At 42.7% G+C, this 20,717-nt stretch overlaps 1 protein-coding gene across 2 annotated transcripts in view; it reads left to right on the top strand.

Moving 5' to 3' along the window:
* APBA2 (amyloid beta precursor protein binding family A member 2) overlaps window positions 1-20,717 on the top strand; it is a 656,749-nt gene that overhangs the window by 408,847 nt on the left and 227,185 nt on the right. For both annotated transcript variants that reach the window (XM_073618863.1, XM_073618862.1), the window contains exon 5: window positions 2,390-2,429. In XM_073618863.1, coding sequence (XP_073474964.1) covers window positions 2,390-2,429 — 40 coding nt within the window. The remainder of the gene's footprint in view (window positions 1-2,389; window positions 2,430-20,717) is intronic.

Here is a 20,717-nt window from a genome sequence, read left to right as displayed (position 1 = left end):
CGGAAGTGGGAGCTGGGTACCTGTCAAAACTACTAGGTACTCACTCCCCCCCCCCCCCCAAAAAATGACATGCCAAATGCGGCATGTAAGGGGGTGAGGAGTCCTTAAAGCAGAACTTCCACTTTTGGGTGGAACTCCGCTTTAAGTGGCAAGCGATTGGTTGGGCTTTACGATATGAGTGAGTCACTGATGCAGTATGGGACCACAAACTAAACAATCAAAATTGGCTCAGGCCAGTCTGGATTTCATACTGAGCATAGAAAATAAGATAAACTCCTCACCTTGCATGCAAGCTTATTAGCCAAATTTTAAAGTTCATATTTTCCTTTTTAAAGTGAACTTGCACTCCATTTTAATTCTTTAGGCCTCATGATCACTGGGCAATTGCCCAACTCTTCTGAACACTTTTTCTCCTGACAAGAGAAAAGCAGTGTTAAAAACATGCCTAAAGCCGCCGTTTGCAAACGCATTTAGGTGCATCTGCTGCTTGGGCGTTCATTCATTTAATTGGTCAGAATATTCATTTTTTCTGGCAACTGAAATGAATAAATAAACACTTAAACACTAAACGCATCTAGTGCTTAAGCATTTTTAGACCCGTTTACACATTTTTACTTGCGCTTAGGTGTGTTTGGCGGGTTTTTTTTCTGTCTCTGCTGAATGTGCAAGTGATGTTTTTTTTTTTTATTTATTCTCCCTCAAAACACTCCTGCTTCTAAAAGTCTGTAAATGCCTGTGTGTGTATGTGCATGGCCACATAGGATAAAATGGAGGAGCATTTAGAGGCAGAAAAAAAAACCATCAAAAGCCCTTAAAAGGGGCATCTTTGATGCCCAAGTGTGCATGAGGCCCTAAAAGGAAACCTTTGTTATTGGGACTTGACTAAGATCCATCAACTACCACTTGAAGCACTATTTTCAGAATTGTTACTGAATTTCACAATTGAAACAATTTCACAATTTGGATAATTTTCTTAAAGTGTTTGTAAATCCAAAACATGTTTTTAGTTTTGGCTGAAGTAGTGAAAGGTATTTTGCTGTATTTGTCCTGTTGGGGAGATTTTCCCTCACTTCCTGTTCCAGAGATGCAAGAGGACATAAAGAGAAATCTCTACAAATGTTCCCATCACTTAGTTTTTTGGTGTCAGTGGTCTCAAGGACAAAGAGTAATTCTACCCAGCAGGGACACAAACAGCAAAAAAAAGTGACAAATATGGAGACTGGCAAGTGAGGTCCCATAGTATTAGTGTATAATATCAAGGTAAGTTACCAGCAATTATAATAAAAATAACAGAACAGGCATCTTGAGAAAATGATCAACCAACATGCTGAGATAAATGCATAATTGGATTATTAACACATTTTAACACTGTATGTTACCATATGTGATATAAATTATTTTGTCAAAAGTATTGGGACACCTGCCTTTACAACGAACTTTAATAGCATTCCAATCTTAGTCAGTAGGGTTCAATATTGAGTTGTCCCACCCTGTGCAGCTATAACAGCTTCAACTCTTCTGGGAAGGCTGTCCACAAGGTTTAGGAGTGTGTCTATGGGAATGTTTGACCATTCTTCCAGAAGCACATTTGTGAGGTCAGGCACTGATGTTGGATGAGAAGGCCTGACACACAGTCTCCACACTAATTCATCCTAAAGGTGTTCTATGGGGTTGAGGTCAGGACTTTGTGCAGGCCAGTCAGGTTCTTCCACCTTGTGGACAGCGTTCCCAGAAGAGTTGAAGCTGTTATAGCTGCAAAGGGTGGGCCAACTCAATATTGAACCCTACGGACTAAGACTGGGATGCCATTAAAGTTCATGTGTGTGTAAAGGCAGGTGTCCCAATACTTTTGACATGATAGTGTAGTAGGTGTGCGCACATGGGTGTGTATGTGTCCTTTTAAACAACATTTTCAGGATGTGGTCAGAAGTATATTAATGACAAAAACTTTGTATACCTTTCTCTGAATTAAAATGGTATATTTATCTATTTCAGAGCAGATTGTATCTTCAATGTATCCTGCCTTCCAGCGACAAGACAGACAATATATTTTAGATGACTGACAGGTTTCCATTCCCAGTAGATCACTATGAAGGTCAGGGAACAGCTCTGTTAAATATAAATCTGTGCTAGCCTGCAGAGACCTGTGACATGTAGCAATATTTTCTACTAAGACATTTATCTTTGATCACTACAGTGTCATCTCTGCAAACTAATCTTCTACCTACCAAATAGCACACAACATTGCCTGAGAGTTAGGCCAGTAACTGTAGCTATCTGTATTCAGAGATCACTTTATTATTTACAAGGAACACTTAGAGCTGTATGATGCAAGCAATGGATCCACTTTATTTTACATGCTAACATTGCCATTTTTTAATTTCTGCAGCAGACCAAGAAGGTGGCGTCTTTTCCAAGTTTTGTTGATGGTGAGTACAAATTTTACCTTTTGAAAAAAGATGTGATAATGAATGAATCTATTGTGGAATTATAGGAAAATGCTTTATTTTTGTTGTAGATATAGTGTATTTAAAATGGTTCTGCTTAACAGTTAAATCCACTTTCGTGGGGAAAAAAATAGCAATAAATAAATATATATATATATATATATATATATATATATATATATATATATATATATTTATGGTCGGAGCCCTCCGTCCTGACAGATATGAAGCACATAAACACGTCACAAGACTAACAACATAAATAGACCTGAAGTGTGCCCTGGCCTGCTGTATGGTAAACCCAGATCTGCTGGGCGGTATGCCAGAGAAGGGCGCATACCTTAAGAAAGTAATGGATGTTTCTGTAGATAAATTGTTTGAAGAGAAGTACCCTGAGAAGGGGAATGGGTGGGTGGGTACCGCGCACTGGAACCGACACAAGCCATCATGGATGGTTAAATACCCTCCGGGCTCCTCCCATAACTTCAGGCCAGTAAACAGGCCTTCCTATTTATGGTCGGAGCCCTCCGTCCTGACAGATATGAAGCACATAAACACGTCACAAGACTAACAACATAAATAGACCTGAAGTGTGCCCTGGCCTGCTGTATGGTAAACCCAGATCTGCTGGGCGGTATGCCAGAGAAGGGCACAAAAAGACTTGGTTAGGGAGGTAATGATTTATTTAAGTTTATGGACATACTACAGGGCAAGCTTGCCAAAGGCTCGAGACATTTCTGCTTGTGGATTGGGAATGTAGCGAGCAAAGCAGGTGGATTTCCACCTACCCATTTTCCTGATCACGTGGTCCGGGACCCCGTTTCGTGAGGCTGCTGATGCTGCTCCAATGCGGAAAGAATGTCTAGAATAACGGTTGGGGTCAAGGCCTAAGTTGCGCAGAAGGATCCTGACGTGAGTAGTGAGTAGTGAACTGATTGGTACTAAGCGGGCTGATTGGGAATGGTAGCAATGGGCTGTCCTGCGAGGGATCAGATAGATGGGCTAATAGCTGATCTAGGATGGCTACGGGGCACCAGGCGTTGTGCGTTCTGAAGAGCTTGATGTCAACCCCTGGACCGGACTGTTGCGTTTTGGACACCTCAAGGTGTATTGTGAAATGACTGTGGTGACGCGTGAGGTGGCGTCTGCGTAACGCCCTATGACTGGGGCTGCTGACTGTGAATTTGCTGGGTCGTAGAAAGCCGTAAAATGCCAGGTAGATGTCTGCTTGGATGACCAAGCTGGGCAATAAGCCGAAAGGGGAACGTGAAAGGATTAGTGGACATGTCTCGAAACATGGCACTGGTGACCGGTAAGCGTTTACCGCTGACTTGGGGCTTTTGCTTGCGGATACCTCGCAGGATGGCCTTGACCGCATGGGTAGCGAACAAAGATGGTTTGGTAGGATCTTGTAAGGAGGTGAAATGCTGGATGCCAGCTAGGTAGAGTCTGATGATATTGTAGGATAACGCCAGCTGAGTGTGGCAATATGATATGAAGGCCAGGATGTGATGGAGATCTCCTGGTATTGCCCCGAGGTTAGCGGCTAGAAAACCTGTGATAGATCTTCCAGGCAGCGTGGTAGCCTTTCAGGGTATTGTGAGATAGTGACTGGTTAATCAGACTAGTGGCGTCATGAAGATGTCGCTTCAATCCAGGGTTAGCTGTGACCAGAACGTTGCGAAGTTAAGATGAGATAGCGCATCGGCCGAAGTGTTACATTTGCCAGGGATGTGGACACAGAGGACATTAAATTGGTGCTGTAGTGAGAGTTGCACCAGTCTGCGTAGGAAGGACATGATGGCCAAGGACTTGGACCGACCTTTATTTATAATACAGGCTGTGGCTTGATTATCTGTGGAAAATGTCACTGTTTGTCCTACCCAGTTGTTGCTCCAGACCTGGGCTGCTGCAACAATGGGGTAGATCTCAAACATCGAGGAGGATTGACTGAACGGGGATCGAGAGTATTTCTGGTGGCCATGGTGCTGCAAACCACTGATGGCCAAAAGTAGCTGCAAAGCCTGTGGAGGCTGCGGCGTCCGTGATTATTTGAGGTGAAGTGGGTGAAGTGGGAGACGCTGATGGAATAAACATCGAAATGCCGTTCCAATTTGTTAGAAAATCGTCCCACTTGGCCAGGTCAGCTACAGCTGCCTCGTCTAGTTTAAATATTTGGTCAGGGTCTTGTACCTGGGAAGGGAACAACAGTGAGACAAAGGATCGCCCTTGAGGGATGATCCTTATGGCAAAGTTAAGCATGCCAAGGAGGGATTGTAGTTGCTTTTTCGTGCAGCCTTGCGTATTAGTAAACGTGTGGATGACTGTCCTGATGCGGGTCAATTTGTCCGGAGGTAGGCTAGCATGCATGGTGCGAGTGTTGAGTATGATACCCAAGAAAGTGACGATCTGTGCCGGGCCTTCCACCTTCTTATCCGCTAAAGGCACGTTAAGATTGTGGAAGATTATTCTTAGGCTGTTTAGATCAACTGGGGGCTCGTTAGGTTTCTCTATGAGTAGGAAGTCATCTAAGTAGTGAATCACTTTCTGACAGGACGCGTGTTGTGAGAGAATCCAGAAAAGGGACTGAGCAAAAGTGTCAAATAGCCACGGGCTGCTTTTGGAGCCGAACGTTAATTTGGTGGCGAAATAGTATAGGCCTTTCCATTTGATTCCATGCCATAGGTACGGATCAATTGGTAACAACTTGAATGCGTCCGAGATGTCTGTTTTAGACAACCAGGCACCTACTCCTGCAAAAATTATAGATTGAATAGCTAAATACCGATGAATATTTAAGTGAAAACTCTTCTGAAGGTATTAAGGAATTTAAACTGGGTATGTGGGAACAATTATGCGCGGACAAATCATAAACTAAACGGAGTTTATTTGAAAACTTGCCCTTCACAAGCCCGATAGGGCTGACTCTCCATACAGAGAAAGGTGATTGTGTAAAGGGACCGATTATATACCCCCGGTCTAGTTCTGTCTGCAGCAGGATGGTGATGGCTTCCTCGTCAGTAGCGGCTGAAAGCAGGTTTTTACACTCGTGAGTTGTGTTTGGGAGTGTGATAAGTCCGGTGTGAAAGCCTGTTGTGAATCCCTGGATGAGGAAGGCTGCCAGTGAAGGTGTTGGGTGTGAGGCGAGGTAAAACCCGAGCCATCCGACGTGCACTCGGCTTAGTCATGCGGGTTTAAGCTGTTTCACAGCGCAGGCGTAGCTGGGGTGAGCTTTGTGGCATGTGAGACAGACATGAAGTAGTTTGCAGTGGGGGAAGTTACAACCCCCGAAGTTGAAGTTATTGCATATGGCTGCTCCCCCTAGTGCACTGATGGGTCGTCCTAATCTGTCTGCCTGGGCCGGCTGAGTAAATGCTGTTGAGTTATGAGCGACACTGGAGAAGGAGGGAAGGTTGGGGGGGCGTCTGCCACCTGACTCGGAGCACCAGTTAGCCATATGGGTGGACGACTGGCAGTTAGTACAGAGTGGGGAACGTAGGCCAGCGAAATGGCGACAGAACAGCTCTGTATCGATGGTACTCCAGTTGGTAGTTGCCTGAAACTGGGAAAGTCTGGCTGCTGCTTTTGCTGAAAATGACCTGTGATAGTCATAAAACGAGCACCCCCCATATTTATAACCTAGATCTACTACTGCGTGTAAGTATAAGTCCAGCTCCTCTCTCCTGTTGGGGTTGATCATGCATAGCACATCTCTGAACATGCCAAATGCTAGCACAAACTCCGCAATATTGAGTTTGCGGGTAAGCCTATGGTCTTTGGCCTTCAGGACGACGGAAACGTCTCCCCACGAATAGGACTTGTTTTCAGCCGGGTCATGTACTGCAATGAGGAGGGATGCTAAGTTAATGTCCTTCCCATCCATGTTCCCTGGTCAAGAGATGCAAGCCCTCGACAAAATATATATATATATATATTTTTTTTTTTTTACCTGAGGAGGATACTGTCCACACCTGGTGCAGGACGGACTAACTGGAGAACTCTACTGACCTGAAAAGGGGAAAGGGATAGAGAAATCGATGAGTAGCCGTGTTGCTACTGGAGATGAGTGGCTGAATGAAGCCATTTCGTAAATGTTTGCAGCGATTGCAAATAAGCAGCCTTTGAAAGGCGAAAGAAAGTTTTTGGGGTTTTTTTGTTTTTTAGCAGAGAGAGATCCGAATCGCTGAGCCGGTGACACGACTGGATTCGGATTAGATGGTGGGGTTGAAATGTCGGGGATCCGAATCATCGAGTCGGTATGCGACTGGACTCAGATCGGTCGGTAAAGTTGGATTGGCGAGGATCCGAATCGTTGAGTCGGTGCTACGACTGGACTCGGATTGGATGGTGGAGTTTTGTAATGCCGAGGATCCTGAATCATGAGCCGGTGTTGCGATTGGACTCGGATCGGTCGGATGAAAGAAGCACACTGTTGGTGAGTGCTTGTGTATGCTGAGGATCCGAATCATGAGCCGGTGTTGCGACCGGACTCGGATCGGTCGGATGAAAGAAGCACACTGTTGGTGAGTGCTTGTGTATGCTGAGGATCTGAATCATGAGCCGGTGTTGCGACTGGATTCAGATCGTTCAGATGAAAGAAGCACATTGTAGGTGAGTGCTTGTGTATGCTGAAGATCCGAATCATTGAGCCGCTGTTGCGACTGGACTCGGATCGGTCGGATGAAAGAAGCACATTGTAGGTGAGTGCTTGTGTATGCTGAAGATCCGAATCATTGAGCCACTGTTGCAACTGGACTCGGATCAGTGATGTGTGGAACAAGGTTTTGGGACTGTGCGCGACTTGCCCCGTACATGACTCCGTACGGATAACATAACAATACATTTCTATAAACGGTAACAATAGCTCCTACCTGCGACAGCGAGTGCAACGATCGAAAATCGGGAACTGCGAACGGGGAACAGCGACGCTGGAACTCGAGAGTAGGAACTCGCAAACATGCGGTGATTTTTCGGAAAGTCGGCCTGGTGACGTAATACCGCGCACTGGAACCGACACAGACCATCGTGGATGGTCTGGTTAAATACCCTCCGGGCTCCTCCCATAACTTCAGGCCAGTAAACAGGCCTTCCTATATATATATATATATATATATATATATATATCTCATATAATATAAATATAGACTCAACTTGCTCAAGTCATATTGTAATTGAATGTTATTAAAAATTACCTTTCCTTTTCAATCTGCAGCTCTGTAATTTTCTGAAAATTGAAAGGAAAATTGGCTACCTGGAGGTGTTCTGTACGCAGAATATGTACAGAACGCCTCCCAGAAACGTAATTTCCTGCTTATGTGATTGGCTCACTGATTTTCCCAGAAGTCTGCACTAAGATACAAGTCAGATATCAGGCATCCCCTGCAACAAAAAAATCATTTTTGGTGAGATACTCCCAATAGGAAATCACGTCTAAAGGGATGCAGACCCTGCAACTTTCCTCATTAAAGCCCTGCAGGTGCACAGCTGATTGATATTTATGAAACCACTCCCAGTAGATTCACTTACCACATGGACACAGACAAACACACAGGGATTTCTTCAGAATAACAAAGGTAGGAATCTGCAACAAAGGTTGTTAAAATCCTTGTAATGTACATAGATCGTCCAGAGGGGAATGTTCTTTCTCAACGCATGTGGAGTTACTCTATAAATATCTTAAAGTCCAACTCCAGCCAAAACATTTTTTTTTGGAGCGCAGTTGTCATCAGGACAGGCTGTAATATAATAATCTGACAGAGGTTCTAACCCTTTCTAATGTTATATGACATTTAGGCTTTTTGAAGTCTGACTCCACTGAAGCAGTTTCCCATCATTTCATGTTCCAACAGTAAATAAGGGTCCTTTCACACTGGGGCGGTTTGCAGGCGCTATTGCGCTAATAATAGCGCCTGCAAACCGACCCGAAACAGCCGCTGCTTTCATTCCAGTGTGAAAGCCCCGAGGGCTTTCATACTGGAGCGATGCGCTGGCAGGACGGTAAAAAAAGTCCTGCCAGCAGCATCTTCGGAGCGGTGAAGGAGCGGAGTGTATACCGCTCCTTTACCGCTCCTGCCCATTGAAATCAATGGGACGGCGCGGCTATACCGCCGGCAAAGCGCCTCTGCAGAGGCGCTTTGTGGTGGTTTTAACCCTCTCTCGGCCGCTAGCAGGGGGGTAAAACTGCCCCGCTAGCGGCCGCATACCGACGGTAAAGCGCCACTTACAATAGCGGCGCTTTACCGCCGACAACGCCCCCGCCCCAGTGTGAAAGGGCTCTAAGTGAAATTGTCTCCTATGGATTCACAAATCACTCTAAAATCAGACATGGGTTCATTCCCTTCCCCATTCCGTCAAAAAACTGAAAACAAAATTTGGAGTTGTGTTTTAAATGGTTTATACAGTACGGAGTAATTAATATGGGAAAGCAGCATGGGAGACATCTATGAGACCTGGATGTTGGATATTTAGGTGCTTGATATTCTCCACAACCATCAACTAATAAGAGAGATTTGTTTCCCCCATAAAACATTGTTATGAATCTGTTGATGCAGTAGCACTCTGCCTAGAGTGGACAATAGCCTTTAATGAAGGAATAGTTGAAATGGTTGTTGTTTTCTTTATCGCTGCAATCACATTTTATATTTCATTCTGTTTATTCATTTTCTGTAAGTAAAAACAATTAACAATAATTGCAAATATGGTGACGGCTCTCTATATTACATGGTCATTAACCGCTTGCCGAGCAGCCGCCATCATTATACTGCTGCAGGTTGGCACGATCCCGCGAGCCGTCGTAGCTGTACATCAGCTCCTTTAAGCGGGATAGCAGGCACGCGCGCCTGCTGCACTCGAGGGGGTCCCGATGCTCACGGCCGACAGTCGCGATGACTGTCGGCCACGAGCGATCACGGGCACGAGAGGTAGAACAGGGACGTGTGTGTGTAAACACACAAATCCCTGTTCTGTGAGGGGAGACAGATCGTGAGTTCCTAACAGCTAGGAACCACGATCTGTCATTTCCTCCAGGTCAGTCCCCTCCCCCTACAGTTAGAAACACACACATAGAACACAGATAACCCCTTGATCGCTCCCTAGTGTTAACCCCTTCCCCGTCAGTGAATTTTTATAGCACTGATCGCTGTATAAATGTCAGTGGTCCCACAAATGTGTCCGCCATGTCGCAGTCCTGATAAAAATCGCGGATCGCCGCCATTACTAGTAAAAAAAAAATTAATATTAAAAATGCTATAAATCTATCCCCTATTTTGTAGACGCTATAACTTTTGCGCAAACCAATCAATATACGCTTATTGCGATTCTTTTTTACCAAAAATATGTAGAAGAATACATATCGGCCTAAACTGAGAAAAAATTTGCTTTTAAAAAAAAAAAAAAAGGGGACATTTATTATAGCAAAAAGTACAAAATATTGTGTTTTTTTCAAAATTGTCGCTCTTTTTTTGTTTATAGCGCAAAAAATAAAAACCGCAGAGATGATCAAATACCACCAAAAGAAAGCTCTATTTATGGGAAAAAAAGGACATCACTTTTGTTTGGGTGCAGCGTCGCACGACTGCGCAATTGTCAGTTAAAGCGACACAGTGCCGAATCACAAAAAATGGCCTAGTCATTCAGCAGCCAAATCTTTCAGGGCTGAAGTGGTTAAAAGAAACAAAGAAGCTGAGAGAGTATATTAAAAAAATGCATTTGACATTGTTTTATAAAGAAGCCTGAGGGACCTGAACCTCGAGCTCCCGCTCCATGACCAGGATACCTAGCCATATCAGCATTTTGCCCATCTATCATACCTGTTGTTTTTACTGACTGTTGGGATCCTGGGCAACATAACATGAATTTCAATTCACAAGCAGGGTCTGCTGAGCCCCAAGAGCCCATCTAGGTCAGTTTGGTATAAACAAGTAAACAAGTAGAACTGAGGAGAAGGAAGGAGAAGGAAATAATGAGGTGTGGAGAAAAAGAGGAGGGAGGTAAAAAGACAGGAATAGAGAAGTAAGAAGTGGAGGAAGTAGTGGGGTCTTACCTTTGAGGCCTCAGGACTCCACAGAAGAATACTGTATCCAGGGATTCCACATTTTTTCAATTTTCACTTGGGTGTTATGGAGTAAATTGGCTAGTTTGTCATTAACCATTATACAATTCAACCTTTGTTTTACTAATTCAATGGCGACCAATGTCTGTTTCCCTTGTTTTGCTATCACTATCTTAGCTGCTAATAGGATGCATGACACTAATCTTTTTGGCGTATTTGGGGATTTCCCTATCATATTCGTGGAATAAAATTGTATTGTAAATTGAGTAAATTAACTTTGGTCACTGTATAGATAAGGTTGAAGATCCTAATTCAGAATCGACATAGCTTGGGACATTGGCACCATTTGTGGAACATAATTCTTGCCTGGCCGCAGCCCCTGAAACAATTACACAAGGCCTGAGGGTTTAGCTTGGCTATTTTAACTGGCACAGCATATCATTCCATGAGTACTTTATAGCTGGCGTCTAACAGGGTAGAGTTGCTGGATATTCAAGACACATTATTTAGACAGTAATGTCACAGTGTAAAAGAAGGCACCTTTGGAGATTGGATTACATTACATTTTAGGAAATTTGGTGGACATTAATGCATATTATATTTATGCATGTTTGTTAGATTTTTATTTCATTTTATGCAAGTTTTTCACATTGTATTTCTAAGAATGAGTTAATGTATGTGATTGAGTTATGGGCAGCAGTGCAGCACATTTTAATTAAATGTATTCGCCGTAAGTGGAGAACACAAACGTTTAGTGATTGTAGCAACTGCATAAATGTCAGAGCCACCTAGGAGATTTTTATGCCTTAGTAGCCGGACACAGATTTAATAATTAAGGGAAAATATTCCCGCGCTATCTGTTATGGAAGAGGCTAGGGGTGGAAAAGCCGCATACACCGATAAGGTAAACACCTGACCTTTTAGATAAATATATATGAGTAGGTGGTGCTGCGCTGATCCTTAGTGTAGAAACAGGTGAACATAAAATAATAAAATAATAATAATAAATGCGCTAGCTATAAAAATGGTGAAATATCATAAACGTGAAGGATATTGTGTATGATAAAAAATTTTTTGAATGTTCAATATCTTCAATAGTGCATAGAAAGTGGCATAAGTATATTCAAATAAAATATCACTTCAATCACCTAAAAATACAATCCACATAATTATGATACAATGACGTGATGGTGGGGCTATTAATGCGCCAGTGACTAGCTCTAAATTTAAAAAAGAATAAGGTGCATAGTAGACGTACATTTATACTTGGACCAGCAAAGTGTATAGTGCAGACAACAAGTGCTATGTGCAACTCAAAATTAAAGGAGTGGTAACTAACTATTTCTATATAAAGTGCATATTGTGCATGCTGACATCAAAAATAGAAAGGAGGTAAAAAGTTTATATAATTGAGAAAAATTACTATTTTGCATAAAAAACTTTCGATAAGAAGAAAAGTCCTTTAAATAAAATGTGACAGCAACGTGCTAACATGCACACGTTGCAATTAAAGTGCTAGGTAACGCATCCATATGATGCACAAAAACAGTCCTTGTGTATGGTTGTGACAGCAACGTCCTGGCATGCACACGTTGCAGTTAGAGTGCTGGGGTGAATCACATCAAGTGTTTTCTTCGTGTGCTAGACACTTTGGTGGGTAATAGCCCCTTACCTTCAGGTAATGGGGCAAAAGCAGGTAACAAGAGAGCTGTTTAGGGCGTCCGCCTATGGATTCCAGCGCGTCCCTCTCTATCCTGGATCCTGGGTTGGAGTTCCCTCAGGTGTAATGCAGGTGGGTTGTATTCATAGGGGGTAATCGGCAGAAGAGAAGCCAAATAGTGTAATCCAGTTTAAAAAGTAACACTCTTTATTGTAAAAATACAGGTACTCACATAAAAAATGAGAAGCAATGGTAACAATCCAACGAGCAGCGAGCTCGTGTGCCTCTGTTTGTGTTTGCAGCCTGTCTCGTCCCTACGCGTGACGTCACACCACGTGACTTCATCAGGGTATCACGTGGTGTGACGTCACGCGTAGGGACGAGACAGGCTGCAAACACAAACAGAGGCACACGAGCTCGCTGCTCGTTGGATTGTTACCATTGCTTCTCATTTTTTATGTGAGTACCTGTATTTTTACAATAAAGAGTGTTACTTTTTAAACTGGATTACACTATTTGGCTTCTCTTCTGCCGATTACCCCCTATGAATACAACCCCCCTGCATTACACCTGAGGGAACTCCAACCCAGGATCCAGGATAGAGAGGGACGCGCTGGAATCCATAGGCGGACGTCCTAAACAGCTCTCTTGTTACATGCTTTTGCCCTATTACCTGAAGGTAAGGGGCTATTACCCACCAAAGTGTCTAGCACACGAAGAAAACACTTGATGTGATTCACCCCAGCACTCTAACTGCAACGTGTGCATGCCAGGACGTTGCTGTCACAACCATACACAAGGACTGTTTTTGTGCATCATATGGATGCGTTACCTAGCACTTTAATTGCAACGTGTGCATGTTAGCACGTTGCTGTCACATTTTATTTAAAGGACTTTTCTTCTTATCGAAAGTTTTTTATGCAAAATAGTAATTTTTCTCAATTATATAAACTTTTTACCTCCTTTCTATTTTTGATGTCAGCATGCACAATATGCACTTTATATAGAAATAGTTAGTTACCACTCCTTTAATTTTGAGTTGCACATAGCACTTGTTGTCTGCACTATACACTTTGCTGGTCCAAGTATAAATGTACGTCTACTATGCACCTTATTCTTTTTTAAATTTAGAGCTAGTCACTGGCGCTTTAATAGCCCCACCATCACGTCATTGTATCATAATTATGCGGACACAGATTTAGCTTGGTGCGTAAATGTTCTATTTGGGGTCAGAGGTTAATCTGGAAGTTGCGCTTATGTTTTGCTTGTAAGGATTAGTATTTTTTAAATATTTGTTCTGTAAGCTGATTATGGGCTCGGGAAGACAGCTGAATCAGGATTCCTCGAATTGTAGTATTATGGGCTGACTAATTTGTGGAAGGGGAAGTCTTATTAGCCTTGTTAGGTTCTAAGAAGGCTTTGATTTCTAGGATTATACCTACAGAATAATCTTCACTCCCCAAAAGGCATTCATTTAGGGGCCAATAAAATTATGAAACTAGATCTGGTAGGAATACATAGTCAGTTCTGACTTTCTGCCCATAAGCTCTTGAATAGTGGATATAGTCTTCATCTGGGGGGTTTGGCTTCCTCTTAGCTGCCAATCAAGTAATTTTAATATAAGAGGTGCTCTAGTATATAACTCAGTGGGTTGGTGGGTCAGTATAAGGTTGGTGTAGTGGTTATTTTCAAAAAAAGATCTAGGGCTAGATTAGATCAGCTACATTTGAGGAAGGAGATCCCAAAATAGTTTCTGAAGGAATTGCATTTGTCCCGAGTTGAGCACATAATATACAATTGTTGTGATGGGGATGTCTGATAAAATCCCCTTTACCAATAGGTAATGTCCCTTTTGTTTTCTGTGAAAATATAGTGTCAAGGCTAATCTTCCTAAAAATTGGCATAGTAGCATGTTGGAAAGTTTTTATGTAGATATTTTGGCATTAAAGTGATTGTAAAGGCAGAAGATAAAAAGCCTTCTGTGTGCAGCAGCCCCCCTCAACCCCCGTAATACTTACCTGAGCCCCATCTAGATCCATCGATGTTGTAGGGATGACTCGGCTGCCCGGAACTCCCCTCCCCATTGGCTGAGACAGCAGCGTGCCGCCATTGGCTCCCGCTGCTGTCAATCAAGGCCAGCCAGCCAATTACAATAGAAAGGGGGCAGGGCCAGGCCGTGGTTCCATGTCTGAATGGACACAGGTAGCTGTGGCTCAGCTCGGGTGCCCCCATAGCAAGCTGCTTGCTGTGGGGACACTCAACAGGTGGAAGGGGCCAGGAGCACCGAAGAGGGACCTGAGAAGAGGAGGATCTGGGCTGGTCTGTGCAAAACCACTACACAGAGCAGGTAAGTATTGTTATTTTTAACTTTTCAAAAACGAGATTTTACAATCACTTTAATTGAGTAGTAAAATGTGTTTCTTGGATGGCCACTACATTTGCCTCACTGTGTGGTAATAATTAAAGTCTTTAATGTGTTTTTGTAATTACTTCATGCAATGCTCTATTTCGCGTCAGGTCTTGTTGTCAAATAGGACTCCCTGCCTTTTTATCCTAATTTTTCCTTTCTCATGAGGGAGATGTGGAGAGGTGAAGGTCCAGAATACTTGACTAAGGCTGAGTTCACACTGGCATTAAGAGCAGGTGTTTGAGAGGCGTTAAAAAGGCCCCTTGAACGTCCATGCACAAGATACAATAGACAGCACATACTGCTGTTTACACTAAGCATTAGCGTTGCGTTGATTCAAAATTGAAGCCTCATGTCGAGTCAGGAGGCGTTTGAAGCCTTTCAACGCCTCCCATTTAAGTCTATGGTAACACCTCACAATGCTCTGGCAGGCAGTTGTGGAGCAGTTGTGGGACGTTAAGATTCGTTCATTTAGTGTAATGAAATAGGCATTTGTGGAGCAGTTTTATCTCTCATCAAATGCTTCAAAACTGCCCATAGGGCGTTTGGGGAGCATTTTTAACTTTTAACTCCTCATTAATGCTTGTAAAGCGCCTGTCTAATGCCCATACTACAGCTCATTGACGCCTGTCGGATGCCCATACTAACGTCATGAAAACGCTATAGGAGCGTCTGTCTGTTGAGCGTTAGAAATGTAGTCAAGTGTGAACAAGCCCTTACAGTTCAGCTCATCTCTTTCATGAGTCCTGATAAAGAGGGTCAACTGACTCGAGAAACTAGTCAAATACAAATTCTAATATTTGATTGGTGAGGGTAACCAGGGTATAATGTTAAAGGATGTAATGTACGAAATCACAATGCTAAGGAATTTGGCCATACTGAGGTCCTGAGAGGATCTATAGGGAAAGGTATTTTATTTTTTAGAAAAAAAGTTTTTTTTACCAGTTGATTATACCAAATGAAAAGATGTTTAACAAATGGAAAAAGCTGTGTACATGTGATAAGTCTGATTGGCATCTGCAATCAATATTTCTAATGGGGCGTACACACGGTCGGACTTTTCGGCTACAAAAGTCCGACAGACGCCGACGGACCAAATCCAGCGGACAATCCGATCGTGTGTGGGCTTCCCCGGACTTTCAGCGGACTTTTCCAGTCACAAATCTGACGGACTTTAGATTTGGAACATGCTTCAAATCTTTACGTCGTAACTCTGCCGGACCCAGAAATCCGCTCGTCTGTATGCTAGTCCGACGGACAAAAACTGACGCTAGGGCAGCTATTGGCTACTGGCTATCAACTTCCTTATTTTAGTCCGGTGTACGTCATCACGTACGAATCCGTTGCACTTTGGTGTGATCGTGTGTAGGCAAGTCCGGTCGTTAGAAAGTCCGTTTAAAGTCTGTTCAAAGTCTGTCGAAAGTCTGTCGGACAGGCTGTCGGACTTTTGTAGCCAAAAAGTCCGACCGTGTGTACGCCTCATTAGTGTTGTGGACAGGATGAGAATAGTGAGAGGTAAACTTGCTTATCCCCAAAGAGAGTAGTATGTGGGAGGAAACCCATGTAAGCACTAGGAGAACATGCAAACTCCATGCAGTTAGTCTCCTGATTGGGATGCCAGACAGAAGTGTTAACCATTAAGTCACTGTGTGCAAGCACTGATTAAGTGATAATCTGCAGTACTCATAAAGAAGTCACTTGCAAAGGACTTAATTAAGCTGAAAACAATGAGCATCATTTTCAGTGAGTCCTCTGGGGTTTATAGCATTATCTACACAAAAAATACATGGTTACAGAGCAATTTCTATGCAGTAACTGGAACCAATCATTGACCGATTAATGCTAATAAAGAAGAATTCCAGGAAAAATTGTTTCTCCCATGCAGTAGGGGTGTGCCCTCACTGCATGGGTTAACTGTTCGTTTTTGTCTATGGGTGAGAAGAGCGGAGATATACTTACCTAACCCGCCGATCCTCTGAGCGCACGACCGGTACCTACTGCTCCTGTCTCCCTGCACACTACTGGTCTTGTGCATGGTCTGTTCCTAATGTCATTATGCCCATAGACTGGCTCTGGATGTGAGGACAGCAGGAACAGTCCATTGCTGTAGGTGGGGGAGCGCTGTTTTTCAGAGGATCGAAGGTAAGTATAGCCTTTCAGTGCACCCCTAGATAAAATGAACAGTTAACCCATGCAGTGTAGGCACAGCTCCACTGCATGGGAGAAAACATTTTTTTTCATGGAGCTCTGCTTTAGGTAAACAATGCAATTATGCTAAAATCAGAGAGTTCACTCAATTTACCTTTAGGCTAGCTTCACCTTTAGGCTCTTCAGAAGATGCACGGGGGTGCCATTAATTCTTAATAGCATCTCCTGCATCAGCATCCGTGTGCATTTTTGGCCACATGAAACCACATTATGGGGTCCTATGTGGCGCATTTTGAAAAAAGGGTTGGGCATTCATTCCCTTCGCCACTTGCAGATCTTGTTACAGATCAAATTTTAGTGAAGTTTAAATAGTTAGTTTGGACCAAGCTTGTCCAAATGAACTATAATCTTCACTATTAGATGTGCCAGCTGTGTGTGCTGCATAAACTGTATGTAGCCTCATCTACATACAGTATACAGCGCTGTGTTCCCGCAGTGAGATAAGAACTTCCTGTCCTGCTCCTGGAACAAAATCAAGTCAGGCTGAGTGCTGCTCAGGCATTCATAGACAGCAGAAAGGTGGGGGAATGATGTCACAATCTCCACTGCAGCCTATCAGAGGAGACTTTGTATTCATTCATAGAACACAAAGCTCCCTGTGAATGGCTGAGCAGTGCTCAGCTTGGCTTGCTTTTGCTCTGGGAGTGGGATGGGAGGTTCCCGTCCTGCTGCCAGAACATTGCGTTGTGTACTCTATATAGCTGAGCAAATAAGGAAAAAAGGTGCAGTAAAATAGCCACATCCGAAATATTGAGGAAACAAAGAAAAAGGTACTACAAAGTATTACCAGAAGGGCAGACTTTATAGGCTAAGAATGGAGAGGAAAAGTGGTATAAATAATAAAGTTTATTAGAATTTACATAACATAGAATAATCAAAAGGGCATAAAAAATGTAGCATATATGCATCTATATTTGTGTGCAGTGAGCCCTTGTATGTCTACGCGTTTCGCCGTTAGGCTTCTTCAGGACACGGCCAAGGTTCAAAGACAAAACAGATAAGAGAGCATATTTCTCTATCTTGGTTGGATTACACTATCAAATATACCCAAGATAAGATGAACAGCGTGTTTCGCAAGTACGATTAAATCACAGTTTGTTTGGCTAAATCTGTAAGCAAGGGCAGAAGAGGGCTTGTATTCCAGGTCTGGAAGAGGCCAACGGGTCACAGTGGCGTCCACAGTATGTAAGACCTTAATTAAGCTTCAGCAGTGCTAGTGGCTAAATAAAGCCTGGCAGCCAATCGCTGTATTTTCACAGTTCATGTACACAGCATGCCCCTGGGAGACAGAAAATTCCTGCAGTGTAATCCAACCAAGTTAGAGAAATATGCTCTCTTATCTGTTTTCAGATCCTTTAGCTTTGGTTTAGCCCTTGCAATACTAAATTCATATTTGCTTGCATAGTTAAAGTACAACTAAAGGCAACACTATTTTGTCAGTTTTCGAGAGTAAAGTGGTATCAAAACATCTGTTAGGTTTTTATTGCTATCTTTGCTCCCATTAGGAAGATTCATCCTCTAAATTTGTCCTGATACAGTACTCATCACCAAAAATTAAAGTGAAAGAAAGTCCTAAATTTTGGTTTGCTAGTGAAAAGCAGGGGTTCCATCACTATGGAGGGATTTCCTTTAACTTCCTGTTTTGACTATGGAATGAGAAGTGAAGGATAATTTCCCCAATGAGACATACACTATATTGTCAAAAGTATTGGGACGCCTGCCTTTACACGCACATGAACTTTAATGGCATCCCAGTCTTAGTCCTTAGGGTTCAATATTGATTTGGCCCACCCTTTGCAGCTATAACAGCTTCAACTCTTCGGGGAAGGCTGTCCACAAGGTTTAGGAGTGTGTCTATGGGAGTGTTTTGACTATTCTTCCAGAAGCGCAATTGTGAGGTCAGGCACTGATGTTGGACGAGAAGGCCTGGCTCGCAGTCTCCACTCTAATTTATCCCAAAGATATTCTATCGGGTGCAGGCAAGTCAAGTTCCTCCACCCCAAACTCACTCATCCATGTCTTTATGGACCTTGCTTTGTGCACTGGTTCAAATTATTTGTTGGAGGGGGGATTATGGTGTGGGGTTGTTTTTTTTGGTTGGGTTTGGCCCCTTAGTTCCAGTGAAGGAAATCTTAAAGAGGAAGTAAACCGCAACAAATTTTATTTCTTTTTAAAAAAACCTACAAAGTAAAGGCATAATGTGCTAGTATGCATCATATACTAGCACATTATGAAATACTTACCTTAGAACTAAGCCCTGCATTGACGGGCTGTGAGCTCTGACATACGCTTCCATCTTCACCTGGTCTTCCTTCCAGTTTTGCATCCTCTGGCCGTCTGATTGGCCATGAGCATGGGAGTCATGGACTGCGGCACAGAGCACTGAAGGGACAGCACGGGTGTACCGTACCTTCAGAGCGCATGCGCTGGTGACATCACCGGCTGCATGTAGTGTGAATATCTCTTAAGCCTCGTACACACGATCGGATTTTCCGTAGACAAAACCTCTGACTTTTGTCCGAAGGCGTGTGCCTGGATTTTGTCTTGCAAAAATTTTGTCTTGCATACAAATGGTACACAATTGTCGGACATCAGATACGAACGTAGTGACGTACTAGACGTACTACGAGCCAAAACATTTATATTATATATATTATTAATCGTGACCAATTATATCATATGCCTTTGCCGCGGGAGCTCCAGGAGAATAATCCGGATGATTTTCGGAATTTTTTGGTTGAATAATGATTTGATTTAGTATATTTTCTATATTTTTGGATGCATAGAATGCACTTTTTGGTTAAGTTCTATTGGTAGATAGCATGTCTAATTTTAATTGTTTTCTTTTTTTAATGCACAATAAAAAAATTGTGGAGCCTGAAAGTATTGATATCTACTGTGATGTATCACCTTGATATAATAGGCCACATTGTTGTTTAAATAAATATACTTCCTCTGTCCCATTCCCTTTCTCCCATCCCTTCCATTCCCCTTTTATTGCCTGTGCTCTCTTCTTTTATGTTCATAATGGTGAACCAGAGATGCTGAACTCTGAAATATGTACTTGCTTCTTATTTTCTTGCTTGTAATGTTAACATTCCAATAAACATTTTTCAAAAAAAAAAATTGTGTAGAATAATACTTGGCTATGTGTTTTACTTCAAATGACAGTTTGAGAGTAGGCAGTTACATTTTAAAACATACAATGTAAAATTAACAAGGGACACCAACATAGTTGTAACTTTGATCTTAAGAACTACAGGATAATGGTGTTGTGGTAACTTGCACCAAAAAAAAAAAAAAAAAACAAGTATAATAATAATAATAATTCTTAACATCACTAGAAGAAAAAAGCCTTTGAAAATTAGTTTGCAATAACTCAATCAGTATCACCAGCAAAGCAGCTTCATTATTATCCCATTAAAGAAGAAGAGAATTGTGCGCTGCATTTCGAGATTTCATAATTTGCCACGTCACGAATGTTAATTCTCCATTACAAATGCTAGTTTACAAGACCGACCGCTACTGGTTCGTCCTTGCTTCCGAGCATGCGTGTTTGTACTTTGGACTTTTGTCCGACGGACTTGTGTACACACGCTCGGAAAACCCCACAACAGACATTTGTTCATGGAAAATTGTAAAGCCTGCCATCCAACATTTGTCCGCGGAAAATCCGTCTACAATTTCCGATGGAGCGTACATATGGTCGGATTTTCCGACAACAGCCTGTCATCACACATTTCCCGTTGGAAAATCCAATCATGTGAACGCAGCTTTAAGGTTTAGGAGATATTCATAGCACCTACTGGTAAACCTCATTATAGGCTTACCTGTAGGTACAAGCCTACAGAATGGGTTTACATCCAATTTAAGGCGTCAGCATACCAAAACATTTTGGACAATTTCATGCCCCCAACATTGTGGGAACAGTTTGGGGATGGCCCC

The sequence above is a fragment of the Aquarana catesbeiana genome, linkage group LG03 (genome assembly GCF_042186555.1).
Source record: "Aquarana catesbeiana isolate 2022-GZ linkage group LG03, ASM4218655v1, whole genome shotgun sequence".
Lineage (NCBI taxonomy): Eukaryota > Metazoa > Chordata > Amphibia > Anura > Ranidae > Aquarana > Aquarana catesbeiana.
This window is presented reverse-complemented; position numbering and strand designations above follow the sequence as displayed.